Source organism: Erpetoichthys calabaricus, chromosome 15 (genome assembly GCF_900747795.2).
Source record: "Erpetoichthys calabaricus chromosome 15, fErpCal1.3, whole genome shotgun sequence".
Lineage (NCBI taxonomy): Eukaryota > Metazoa > Chordata > Cladistia > Polypteriformes > Polypteridae > Erpetoichthys > Erpetoichthys calabaricus.
Window position 1 is genome coordinate 62,228,107 of NC_041408.2, and position 14,593 is coordinate 62,242,699.

Consider the following 14,593-nt stretch of genomic DNA (forward strand, 5'->3'; position numbering starts at 1 on the left):
GGTGGCAGTAATACCCACATGATGTGCTCATTCGAGCTCACATCTCTTTGCACCACTGTATGGTCCTTTCTTGAGCCACTTCTACAGTATACCAGGCAGTGACACATTAGGCCGTGTAGTAGAATGGCTTTAGGATGCATTGTAATACTCTGAATTGTCAGAGATAATAAATGTGCTGCTTTGTCTTTCACACCAGCCAGAATGTCTGTGTGTGAACCAGTTAAGTCGGTCTTGAGGTTGATTCCCAGGTATTTCAGACGCTCGGGCCACTCCTCTGCAGTACCTTTAATGAACAGAAGTATGTACTCGGTTTTTCCCTGCTGAAATCCACTATCCGCTGTTTTGTTTTGCTGGCGTTGATTGACAGACTGTTCTCCTGACATCTTGGGACTCGCCTTTCAGTTCTAGACCTCTGTTGTCTAGCACCTGGTTGATGGGGTTTCAGCAGGTTTTGGCCTGATCACCCTGTCATCCTATAGTCATCATCCCTAACTCTGCTTTACCCTGCTGATTAACAGGTTTGATTGCCTGATGTAGGCCCTGAAGCCTCTGTTGTGTTATAGTTCTCATTCCTAACCATACTTTATCCTTCAATGAAACCTCTAGTTTGACACACCTGAGACCAGAAATACTTATGAGTGTAGGCCAAAATTAATACTAAATGTTTTTCTTATTTATTTTACTGTGTGTTTAAATAAATAAGATTACATGAGTCTTCTTCTTTATCTTAATCTTTTCCCACTTCTCCATTGGGTCAATGTGTTTGACCAACCTTCTCCAAACATCTTGGTCTTGCTTGCACCTCCTTGCCATTCAAGCCCTTTCCCTTCACATCTTCTTTTACTTTATCCCTCCACCTCCGCTTCGGCCTCCCTCGCTTTCCCTTCCCCTGTACATCCATTCCCATCACTCTTTTACTTACATACAGTATATATCGTCTCTTCTCATCACAAGTCCATATTACTTCAATCTACTTTCCTGTACTTTCTGAGATATCTCTCCCACTTTTGTTGTAGCTCTGATTGTTAATTAAGATTATATGAAATAAAATAAGCTAACCTAATTTCTTATGTACTGTATAGCCTCTATAACACAGTTATAAAGTACAAGTTACAAAGAAAGTAGATCTTGTGTTAATATAAGTCAGTTGCAGAGAGTTTGCCCTTTGCTTCTGCCTTTAAAAGAGAAAAAAGTCTTTCAACAGTCCTACTTGTCTTATATGCATACTAGGGGGCTCCGCTCGCCAACCCCTGGTGTTGGGAAATGACAAAGAGCGTGATGTATGAATGAGATATAGAAATAGTGTGAAGGTGTAGATGATGCAAATAGAAAGCAAACAATAAAGTGTGTGACACAGTGTAAAGGGTTATTGGAAAATTTCTTTGTACACGCCTTTTAAGTGTAAAAGGTAATTTCAGGTCAGAACTTGTAAGGTCAATGAAGATGGTCATTGTCGTGATCAGAGTCAACTTTGTCAGAGCTTAGAAAGAGTTGTGTCTCTCCAGGAAGTAATGCAATGACTTGGGTATTTATGTTTTCCACATTAATATTGTTTGGACATAATATAGCGCGTTGTGTTAAAAGGGGCATTTGGTCTAATGAGATTGCTGTTCCAAATATCTCTGTAACTAAGTCGTCGCAGATAAAGGCTTGAGGAATTGTACTAATATCTGGGTGAAGTCTATCTGTATTGGTGAGTGTACCATCTCCCAGATGTAATAACCAATTGTTATGATCTGGATCTGGACATCGCATGTTTTGTACTAACTGTATCTTTTGAAAGCAATGCCAATTGTCTGCGTATTTTAAGGTGCACTGAACAATAGCTGAGCGCATGGCATGTGGAACAATAGCTAAGCACTGTCTAAAATCTCCTCCTAATAAAAGTACCTTTCCTTCAAAGGGAATATTATTATTCATCAACGTTTGTAGAAGTTTATGAATGGTGTTGAGTAAGTGACTGGATGCCATTGTACATTCATCAATAATTAACAGTTTTGCAAGACGGATGTCATGTGCAGTGCCACTGTTCATGTTCATAGTGGATACCGATTTGTAGGATGTAATGCAGTTCATAAAGTTTTCACTTTCAGGTACATCGTTAGTTAGAAGCTTCTGTAGATATTCAGGATATGAATGTAAAGGAGGCAGTCTAATTTGACCCTTTTGACAACAACGTGTAAATTCATTACTTGTATTGCCAGTTGTTTCTTCAGGGAAGTTAAGTGAATGACAATGATTGCAAATGACATTCATTAATCCCAATGAATTTTCCTGAATAGTGGACTCATTATTGAACGCGTTGTCAGCCAACTGGCGCAAGTGTTTAGCAGGTGTCTGTCGTTGATGTCCGTGACGTGTATCTTTTGCTTGTGCCGTTTGAGAGGCGCGTTGTTGTATGTGCAGTATTTGGAGCTGTAATCGACTTGCCTGTGCTGTGTGAGAAGCCCGTTGTAGTCTACTGCGTGCATTGTTTGTATTGAGCCTTGCTCGTTTTTGTATGTCGGTCAGTTGAGCTTTCTCTTTTTGGAGCCTTGCCTGCTTGTTTTCCGGCATTCCAGATGCGCGGTGTAGACATCTGCGTTTATTTATTTTGTCCCTTCGCTGCCGTTTCTGTATGTCTGAGACGGGAGGTGTTTCGTTTTGAACCCGTGCCTTTTTCGATGCAGCACTTTGAGACGCGTGCTGTATGCGTGTACGTTCATTGTGTCTGTCTATATGCGCTCGTTTCTGTTAATGTGTTAGTTGTGCTTTGCGTTTTTGGAGCCGAGACATTTTTTCTTCCGGAGTTTCAGAAGCGCGTTGTAGCCGACGTGTATTGTGTTTTTTCATGCGGGTTCGTGTGTTTGGTCCCGTCACTCGAGCCGTATCGTTTTGTACCTGTGATCGTGAATTCATTACTTGTTTGTTCTTCAGCGTTAGAGATATGGATAAGTAATAAGGAGGATCGCACTCACTGTTAATATGGAGCCTTTTCTGTGGTTAAACGGTTAATAGTGGATCAGTATAATGAGATCGACCTATGCTGCCTAATTTGAATGTGTTGAGATGACGTATGTTTAATACGGACGGTTCGTTCAGTAATGGCCAGGGTTGCCACCCGTCTTGTAAAATACGGAATCGTTCCGTATTGGAGAATGAAATTGCGCGTCCCGTTTTGAATCAATACGGGACGGGTTTTGTCCCGTATTTTTTTTATCATTTTTTTTAAAGCAGCGCCTCATGCAAATCATCCCACACGCATTTTATGAAGATGCCTCCTTTCCTACTTTTGATTGGGTAATACTTGATGTCATCGTTAGTTTGATTGGTCATTTTAACTGTCCAGTGAGGAGGACGGGTCTTTTAAGTAGAGTCTGCAAAGTGTTGGCACTGGGATGTGGCCCCCGCTGCAGTATGTGTCCCTTATTTTTTTGTATTAAAAGTGGTAACCCTAGTGGGGCTTTGTGTCTCATTTCTTATTTATGTTAGTGTGGTCGTGGGTCCGAATCCTCCTTTTTGTGTACGTTACGTGTGCTATGTCCGTAGTCTGTCCCGTTTTGTGTCCAATGGGTTTGTATGGCGCTCGCGTCTGACTTTTTTTTTTTTTTGTGTGCTAGGGGCGCATTGCCTCACTTTTTTTATCTCTGTTAGTGGAGGGGGTGTTTGTTTGTAGTGTGTCTGAATCCTCTTCTTTGTGTGCGTAGCGTTTCGTGTGCTATGTGGCGCTTGCGTCTGACTCCTTTCTTTTTGGTGTTCTAGGGGCGCGTCGCCTCATTTCTTATTTCAGTTACTGCAGGGGGGCTTTGTGTGTCGTGGGTCTCAATTCTCTTTTTTGTGTGTGTTCCGTTTCGTGTGCCATGGGCTTCGTGCGGCGCCGGCGTCTGACTCCTTTTTTCTGTGTGCTATGGGCGCCTCATTTCTAATTTTACGTTGCTTTCAATCCGGTTTCCGTTGCTTGGAAGGGGGGTTTTGTGGGGGCGCCTGCGCAGTACGTCTTTTGCGTCCACGGCCCATGGCCGGATGTCCCTGCGTCCATCCGGTTTACCATTCTCGGTTAGTAATATGGATATTCTAGCGCTAACTTGCTAATTCTTATTCTGTTTTTAGAATGTTTATTTCTTAAAGGAAATCCTGTTTTAGAACTGATTAATGCTCGCTCATCAGTGTTCTTCCGTATTTTCTTTTTCCTAGCCTGAATTTAATAATATATATATATATATATATATATATATAGAATTCAGTAATAATACAGTATATTAAGTTTATGCTTTGTTGTTTGATACTTTAATTACATTTTCTAGTGTCTTTGTTTTTGCTTAGAAATAATAAAGTTCACAAGCATACTCTTGAATTGCTTTGAGACGCATACCTAAAATATGGTGGTTAGTCATTACATGGTAATGATTCATCTAAGGTACTTAAACTGAGAAACATATTCTTGTGATTTTACATACTTTTTTTTTCTTTGATTTCTAATTTTTTTCAACCACTAGTTAACAAGCAGTTGATACTTCTTATGATTTCTAAGTAGCTACTTCTTTCAGTTCCTCTAGAAGTCATAATATATTTTATTACTTCTGGTGGCTCTTTTGGAGCTTTTGTATTTTAGTAACACATTCTTTTGTTTTCAGCATGAAAGAATACAGCTTGACATTAATCACATCGCTGATATAACTTTAACTAGTGGTCTTAAAAGAAACAATGATGTACGGATATAAAAGCAATGCTTTCATATGATCAGACAATTCCACAATTTGGTGATCTTGTCTTTATTTGCTGTGCATTTCTGTCTCTGGGACTTTATTGAATTCATATTCTGGACTTTGTTTTGGGTGCATAGGAGCTATTGTGGTTATCTGTTGCTCAATTACTCTATATTCAGGATTGCTTCTTGCCTGTCAATGTGGTGTTCAACGTCTTCTCTTCTTAATCTTTCTCATTTCATTTAATCATCCTTTGCTATTTGCTTGAACTCTCAGCAGATTTTACTGCTCTTCCTTTTCGTTCTGCCATTATTGCGGTTATTACTTGCAATCACTTTGCCATAAACACATACCCACAGGTCACTTTGGCATCCTTTATTTATGTTTAATAAAGTTTTATGCTCAGTAATCAATAAACATAATGCCTACACTTAATTATCAATTCTGAACACATATGTACTGTGTCCCGAGGGATTATCAATAGATGGACTTGCTGGGGCCATGCGTTTACTACAACAAACTTTTCTGGCCACCAGTAGAGTGGCTATCATGCTGCCATGACCTAAATATTTTTGCATTTCCAGAACGTACATACATATAAACCGACCTTTCTCAGTCAGGCATTTTATACAAGGAGATTCTAATGAGCGGGGCCCCAAGTTGTGATGTGTTACGTAATAATGAAGCAACAGAAATTAAATACAGTGCATACCTTGATAGATGTGTAAACGATCCAATCACATTCGGTGTTGGAAATGGTTGCCTTCTTCTTGCAAACACAGATCGACACGGCTCTCCATATTGGCAAAGGTATCTGCAAATATTATAGGGATGATGGCAGCAGTCTCCTGTTCAACGTTTCGCTGTAATTGTTCCAGTGTACGAGACTTGTTCTTGTACACTTTTCCTTTCAGCACTCCCCAAAGGAAGAAATCTGGAGGTGACAGGTCTGGGGAACGAGGTGGCCATAGTCCCTTTGAAATGACCCAATTGCCAAAAAACGATTCAATTTGTACCATGCTGTGAGCTGATGTGTGACCAGTTGCCCCATCTTGCTGGAAATAACCTTCACTGATCTCACAGTGCCATGCCTCACTTGTTCTTACATTTATCCAGGAATACTGTAATCTTAAATTTCATTTGGATTGCTTCATTATTAAGACAGTAATTCATCATAACTCAGGGCCCCGCCCATTAGAATCACCTTGTATATGTAGATCCAAAAGTGCATATATCTACTTTTGTTTATTAGGCCTTTAGTGTTGCCTGTCCATTTTTGACAATTTCAGTTTTTGGCCAAGTGTTTGCTAGTGGACCATGGTGACTTGTCTCCTTGGCAGTGTAAATCTTAAGTATAATATTTTAGGTTTCATTTTGTTGTAACAAAAGGCGCTATACCAGCACTTGACCTGGCACAGACAGACACGGGAAGCACACTAATAAAAGCACAAGTTTTTATTTTTCTTCACCTGTGGGCAACACCTTCCCCGTTCCCACAGGCACAACTCAGTCTCAAAGCACAATAGCACAATCACCACAATACTTTTTCTCTTTTTCTCCTAAACTCCTCTCCGGCAAGCTTAGTCCCTCTCCTCCCGACTCTGGCTCCTGGATTAGTGTCTGCTGGTTCCTTATATAGGTCTCCCAGAAGTGCTCCAGGTGCTCGTTGATTCACTTCCGGCAGCACTTCCGGGTGTGTCAGGAACAGTTGCAGCACATTCTGGCGGCACCCCCGGATCCCAACAGGGCTGTAATGAACTCCAATTCCCATGAAGCCCTGCGGGAGTCCGAGGTATCGCTGCCATCCAGGGGGCCTGCCATCTAGTGTTCCGGGGGAGGTGATGCTCTGTCCACACTTCCTCCCCTGGTCCTTCCAAGGCAGAGGCGTCACGGCTGGGCAGGGTCCCCAGCCACCCATGACAGTGTCTAGTAATCATATCCACTGGCAGTGTAAATCTTAAGTATAATATTTTAAGTTTTATTGTGTCTAGTAATCATATCCACTGAGCTGGTAACTAGTTATCCATCCCTCTGTTATCATATTTACTTAATACAAAACAATGTTGTGAGTGGTCAGCGCCTCTCCTGGTAGCATCGGCTGCAAGGCAGAAACTAACCCCATGTCTGGAGCAAGTCCATTGTAGGTCACACATATTCACTCTTAAAGCGCCAATTTTAAAAAACCCCAATTAATCTACCGTTCATTTGTTTTGGATGATCATGGAAAATAAGGGTGCTAGAAAGATACGGTGAACCCAGAGGGAACCTGCAAATTACCTAAATAGGAAAATAAAAACTGGAATTTGACTTGGGACTAAGTCTTTCATATAGTTATGTAAAAAAGTTTAAAATGAGTGTCCAGAATTGGTTATCTGGTGTTTATTGTTTACACATCTCTTCTCATTTTATGTGAACCTGTAGTACTAGGGTGTTATATTGTGTTAGCCATTATGGATGTAGTGAAAAGTTAAGCAAAATGACACCTTTTGATTACATCTTGCCTGAAGTAGGGGCCTGAGTTGCCTCGAAAGCTTGCCTAATGTAATATTTCTTGCCTAATGTTATCTTTCTAGTTAGCCAATAACAGGTGTCATTTTGCTTAACTTCTCAATACATGTGAACCTGTGAAATATAGCCCATGACAAAATAAGCCTGGTCAATTCACATGAAAATTGGTGTTTGGAATAAAGCAGTGTTTAGGACATTATGACGTGCCTGAGGATTATTGTGAGCAACAGGGCGACCAGAAGATGATAGAGAATCTGAAAGATAACAGTCAGGGAAAGAGAAGGGTCGATAGCGGGAGAGCAAACAGAATTAACGTACGAGAATCAAAAGGGCATGACAGTCAAAGCCAGAAATGAAGTTGAAACCAAAATAAGAATACCATCTTTAGGCCTTTTAAGAAGGATTTTTTTGTTCACTGAGGGATATGGCAGTGTGTGATTGGCAACATATTTTTATCATCACATCCTATAACATCTTTATTGGTGATGATGGTGGTCAAACAAAGGCAACAAAGATGCTGTAGAGCAGGGGTAGGCAACGTCGGTCCTGGAGTGCCACAGTATGTGCAGGTTTTTGCTCCAACCCAGTTCCTTAACGAGAACTCAATTATTGCTGATGAAGCACATATTGCTTAAGTGACATTTTAATGCTTCATTTTAGTGGTCTCGCTTGTTAAGGTTCTCCAACCTTAATTGCTTATTTCAATCTTAAACTGCTGCATTCAGTGTTTTAATTGCTCCTTATTAGCAATAAGATGTAAAACAGGGGTAGGCAATGTCGGTCCTGGTGAGCCGCAGTGGCTACAGGTTTTCATTCCAACCCAATTGCTTAATTAGAAACCAATCATTGCCAATCTCAGACCTTATTTAATTTTATGGCTTGCTAGTCTGTGCAATGTAAGGCTTTTATATCGTAGATTTTTTTCCTTTCCAAGGATATCATCCAAATGATTTGAAGCCTAAAACAGATCATTTTCAGTCTGTCACATTTTTCTATTAAGTGTTTTATTAAATCAAACCGTGCATGATGAACACACACTGATGTAATTGGAAAAAAGCTAGCTGGAGAACTGCTGGCTGCTTTGTCTTTTACATCTTATTGCTAATAAGGAGCAAGTAAAACACTGAATGCAGCAGTTTAAGATTGAAATAAGCAATTAAGGTTGGAGAACCTTAACAAGCGAGACCACTAAAATGAAGTATTAAAATGTCACTTAAGCAATATGTGCTTCATCAGCAATAATTGAGTTCTCGTTAAGGAACTGGGTTGGAACAAAAACCTGCACATACTGTGGCACTCCAGGACCGACGTTGCCTACCCCTGCTGTAGAGCATGGGTGTCAAGCTCAAGTCCTGGAGGGCCATAGTGGCTGCAGGTTTTCATTCTGACCATCTTCTTCATTAGTGACCATTTTTGGCTGCTAATTAACTTCTTTTTCTTTAGTCTTAATTAACTTGACTCAGGCCCCTTAGTTGCCTCTTTTTCCTTAATTAGCAGCCAAACAATAATGAGACACGAAACAAGCCTCCACATGACCAGCTCACCTGTGTCCATCACACAATATGTGAAAATAAAGAAAGGTGGTGGTCTCAGTAAGGTTGATCTCCGAGGTCACCCAAACATTTTAACGGTGTTCTTAGAAAAAAACAGAAAATCAACAGTTTTGGAAATGTCTGCTGTGGCAGAACCAGAGCAGCAACAAGCTATGGAATTAAATAATGAGTTTAATAAACAGCAAGAATTGGCTTCTCATTAAGAAACTGGTTGGAGTTTGACTTTTCAGTTTAGTTCGTCATCTTTTGGCTCGTTTCAAATCTCATTTCTGTTTGGCTGTCATTTAATAAAGAAACGAATCAATTCAGAGGTCTGAATCCTTAAAAACAGGGCCATTAAAATGAAGGGAAAGGAGGTTAATTAACAGTGAATCCTGGTCACTGATTAGTAAAAGGGTTAGAATGAAAACCTGCAGCCACTGCGGCCCTCCAGGCCCGGAGTTCGACACCCCTGCTGTAGAGTAAACAAAGAAAAACAATAAAAAAACAACTTTGTAACTACATAATAAAGAATTAAATTAACATCACAAATTAAAGCTTTGGGTTTAAAAACTCCAAAGTAGACAAGAACCTATGTATACAAGTGTCAAATACTAAAACCAGGAGTTTTCAAGATCAGTCTTGAAGCCCCTCTAAGGCTGCAGGTTTTTGTCCCAACTAACTTCACAATCAGGGAGTCATTTTCACCTTCAGCCGATCTCATTATTTAATTAAGCAGCTGCCTTTGTAAATCCTTCCTTATGTTTCTTTTTAATTCACTTTTTGTGTTACTTTTGCTCTTTACTTGTGCCTGAATGCGAACAATTATATTAGCATGGAACAGACACAGGTCCAAATGATGCTGAATGCCTAAAGCCAGCAGCAACTTCAGTACGTCCCCCTTGTGTAGTAGTTAGCAAATAGTGGTTTAAATAATTTAAACCTTAAAAAGAATACTATTTTAAAGCACAAGATCAGAAGAATAATTTCTTTTCTGTCTAACATACATAAATGCATGCCTCATTACAGAATTATGTAAGATTACTGGTTTGTAATTTTTAGACAGATGATGGAAAGCACAGAAGCTGAGTATTAACAACGTGTTTAATTAATAAAGGTGTCTAAATAAAGTAAGATTTTTTTGTTTAAAAATACTGTATGCAACTGCATTTCTATTCACATAATTCATAATTTCAACCAACCAACAATTTGTTATATCCTAACTTTCTAGGGATAACATTTTCACAAGATGTTTTACAAGTGAAGAGCTGTATGGTACATATGCTTCCATGGTTATTTTTGGTTTTTTTTGTTATTGCCACAGAGAGTTTAACTGATTTGCTCAGGGTTGCATCCTGATTCTAAGGTTGGGATTGAACCTGCAGACTTGTTTACAGTCCAATGGTTTAGAAATCAGCCCACACCACATTTTCATAACTTGGACAAATTGTTTATTCACCACACTACAATGCTGCTACCATAAAACAAAATCATCCTGAGTGTGTAATTGTTTGCTTTGTTTTCCCACAGATGATTCTGCCACAAAGGAAGTCAGCAGGGTAAGTGTGATATACTTATTTCTCTAACCTACATCGAACCTCTGCCTAAGCTTTTTAACATGTTATATACTCCCTATGGCACTGACTGATCAAAGAATGTCTCGGGTAGAAGATGTTAAACTGAACAGTGTCTAATGGCAATAATAGAATATTACACCTTCTTTAGGTGGTGTGCTCTTGCAGACCTTCGGTTTTATATTTTGGCTTATTGTTTTATTAAAAGTGAGCTTCTAATCTCGGGGATGCAATTGTTACCTTGTATGTGCAATCTGAGGACTGAGAGCTTCAGTGTCCTGCTCTGGTGACAGAGTGGGAGAATGTTACAATTTCAGAATTAATCTTGTGCAACTGTGTACTTTTATAGTCCGGTGCCCTACCTGCTATATGATTTACGATTTAGCTGAGACATTTTATATACCACAGTGGTGCATGTGAGCAGGAGCACTTGCAGTGTCGATGATGGGAAATGAATCTACAATTGCACGGTTTACTGCATGATCCACAACTGCTTTGTGTGGCTTAAATGGGTAAATCATTTCTTCTTTTAAACTAGAATTAAAAATATATTATAAGTGAACTTTATAAAATTGTGTGTGTGTATGCTGTATCTCTTTAATTTTATATGTATATACATACACAAGGGGAGACCTAAAAAATTCTTGGAAATGAGGTAAAAAAAAAAAAACGAAAACAAACCTTTATTATAAAACTTAAGGCAATTCCCTTTTAGTCACTCACAAAATACTCTCATTGACATGTAATACACTTTTCCTAGCACTTCTCCCATTTCTGGAAGTATTTCTTGTACTCCTGATTTGTTAATACATTTAGAGCCTCCTATGGTTTTTCCTGGATTTCTTCCACAGTAGCAAATCTTCTTCCCTTCAGTCTCAGTATTAATTTTGGCAAACCTGAGGGGTGCAAACAAATAATCACATTGTTTTTGGTGAAAAACCCTTCGACTGACGGTGGAGTGTATACAGGAACGTTGTCTTGGTGCCAAATGCAGTTTTGGGTGCGCTACTTCTACAGATTTTTTTCGTGATTCTTTTCTTTAGATGCCTCAGCAGTTCAATGTAATGTTGCAATTACAACTCCATCTACTGGAAGCAAATTCCTTATAAACAAGTTGGTCTAAGTTGAAAAATGCAATTATCTTTTTCTCTTGGAAATCTACCATGTTGGCATGGAGAAGAACAATTGTCCAAATCACATGCACAATTTTAGAATAATTGCAAGAAATACACACTTGATCAACTCACCATGAAGCTACTTGGCAGACTAATTACCCAGACTGTAGGCATACATTACCTAGATGCATATTTCATAAATCTGTGGTGGGCTGGCGCCCTGCCTGGGGTTTGTTTCCTGCCTTGCGCCCTGTGTTGGCTGGGATTGGCTCCAGCAGACTGCTGTGCCCCTGTAGTTAGGATATAGCGGGTTGGATAATGGATAGACATTTCATAAATACACCCTACTCCCATGCTATTGAATGATTCTGGGAACTTTTGGGTCCCACCTCATATGTATGTGCATATTTCTATAAATTTATAATGTGTGTGTGTGTGTGTATAATGTATGTGTATACGGCACATCATGGTATGGCATGTCAAAACCAAGTAGTTGGGCCTCAGTGGGAGAAAAGAAGCCTTGGGCCAATAAGGAGAAAGGGGAGTGGCCTAAATCACTGTAGTCATTCCTCTGTGCACATCCCTGGTTAGCCCTTTTTCTTTTTTGAGAAACTTTCATATTTTTTAATATATATATTTTAAAGACATTATAGCTAAACAGATTTTATGGCAAAACTGATCAAACAGAAAAATATGTCACTTGACTACTTGAAATTAATTGCATTAATTCTGTCACGCTCTTGTTACATTTGGCTTCTGTTGTCTGGAAACTAAACTGTAATTTACCTGTCACTTAATAAAATTAAAAATAAAATGTAAACACTTGTTTCTACTTTATTGTTGGAGAAGGAGGGTGGCTGTTGTTTATTATTAGGTTTCTTTAGCTTCTTTAAAAATCTCTAAATTTACCCATGGGACAAATTAATATTGTTTGTTTGATATTTTATTGGTATCTATTAATGCTTCAGATTTTTCTTTGACACTGGTAAAACTGAACTTCATCATTTCAAAAACCTGCAAATAATTTAAGATATTTTACTGTGATGCATTTTTTTACATGTATATAAAGTAGGTTTCACAAAAATAGTTTGAATGCATGTTTGTTATTTATTCTTACTTGTGCTCCCTTGTTGTTTTCCTTGTTTCTCTCTTTCTTTTCCCTGCTTGTGGAATTTCTTAAATTTCCCAAATCTACATTAATAAAGGTCTCTTACAAAGCAGTCTGGTTTAGTCTGTATATGCTGATCCATTTGTGTACTGAGTGGTAGGTACAAATTATGGCCTAAAGATTTTCTTTCCACTAACTTAAATCATATCTCTTTTTTCGAAGCAGACCATTGCTGTAATATAATGTTTAAGAAAGAAAAGATGGCTAATCAAATTTTTGAACATGGAGCTTAGGATTTTTTAAAGAGAACATGCACTGTATTAAAATTGGGGAAGTGTAATGGTTAATACATTAAAATCAATAACAACCCCAAACTTTATTTTTTTTTCTCTGTTATAATGGAGATCATTCAGTTACTTAAAGACTGTAAAATTAATGTTAAGATAGCATAAAAAGTTATAATCTGGCTTAATACCAAAGAAAGTATTTATTGAGGGTGTTGAGTCAATTGCCCCTGCAGTCCCAGAACAATGGTAAAGAGAAGTTGTGTTGATAAAATTGAGCTCAAAAGTCCAAACCAGGGGTGTTTCAGTGTATAGCTACATGACCCTTATAAAGGCAGAGCTGTACTTTACTTGTCAGCCAAACCAGCATCTTTTTGTAGTGATGGCAAAAACATAGTTATATGATTATGGTTTATTAATAAAAACTAATTTACTGTATGTCCTTAGAATAAACGGACTAGCCAACTATAATGACAAACTTTAATGAAATCAAAATTATAATATTCCTGTTTAAAAAGTGATTGATGATTCTTATTTGCTGTGTCCATACTGCTTTAATATGGGGATGGACCTTGAATGGTTAATTTTTGTGTGTCTGCTATATATTATCCAAGTATTGTATTAGACACACAATACAATAGTGATAAAAACATGCAATAGAAAAACATATGAAAGTTCAGGGTTAAGTGTGCTTTGTCTAGCAATTATTCTGTTATGAGATTTGCTGAGCTGCTTGGCTTAGCGGATGACTGGCTAGAACTAGTAAAGAGGTGTGTTTGAGGTCAGCATGGGCAGAAGGTGTAAAAATACAAAATACCTCCTGTGAGAGTGTTGTCATGGGTAAAACATTGACTATTGAAGATTGAATTTCAAAGAAAAATAGGATAGTCAAGAGGCCACAATGGGAGGAGAGTCAGCCCCTACTCTTCAAAGCCCCATTGACCCAAAAATACTGCATTAATGACATAAATAACAGGGCAAATTGGAACCCTGCCAGACAGACTAACCAGCTCACTGCGTTATACAAGACCTTCCACCTGAGCACTAGGCACATTGAGTATCTAGCTTTCGACGAGAAGTGCTGCAAGCCATCCAGGTTGTATTTAGGGTAAATGCAACTTTCGCTTGTAATTGCTTTGCTTCAACTTTAGCTACTTTGCTGATCTTAAAGATATTTATAGGTGAGACTCCTAATAAGTGAATTAAAAGATATTCCCACTCCCCTGCTTTATTGCTGTACATTCTGTTTATTGGCATTTGGTTAATGACAAATGACACGTGCAGTCAGTCCTGGTTTGATCTGTCTGTGATCAGTGTCAACGAAAGATACCACAGTCTGAGACCTGACTAACAGATAAACAGTTGGAGGTTAAATTGGGGATTTTATAGGTTTATAGGTAACATTTCCATGACAAAACATACTTTATGCAGAAAACGCACTGTCACCATCCATTCAATGCACAAATTTCAGAAAATATGCCTTTAGGAAATAAGAGGAAATATAGGTACCTGGAGAAAATTCTGAAAGACTACTATACTACCCAGCATACCAATATGCTGCCCATTTATGCAGTTAATGTCAAGATATAGTACCCTTTTTTTAACATTAATAGTGAAAGATTAAAGACTTTGCCATAATAACTATGCATATGCCCTACCTAGGTTTACTGTAGAGGACTCTCTTCAGCTTAAGTAGTTGATGGAATGGGCTGTCTTGCCATTCTGGGTTATCTCTCTTAACTCTGCTGGCTGTGATAAGGCCCCTGACTGTAAGTATTCAATCCCTG

The 14,593-nt window shown here is 38.7% G+C and overlaps 2 protein-coding genes across 3 annotated transcripts in view; one reads left to right on the plus strand and one right to left on the minus strand.

Annotated features, from left to right (window-relative positions):
• Positions 1-14,593, minus strand: part of LOC114666111 (protein quaking) — a 1,435,209-nt gene that overhangs the window by 561,459 nt on the left and 859,157 nt on the right. The window lies entirely within an intron of this gene.
• The window catches only part of pde10a (phosphodiesterase 10A), a 357,319-nt gene that overhangs the window by 236,240 nt on the left and 106,486 nt on the right, over positions 1-14,593 (plus strand). For both annotated transcript variants that reach the window (XM_051919349.1, XM_028820278.2), the window contains exon 3: positions 10,256-10,284. In XM_051919349.1, the coding sequence (XP_051775309.1) occupies positions 10,256-10,284 (29 nt within the window). The remainder of the gene's footprint in view (positions 1-10,255; positions 10,285-14,593) is intronic.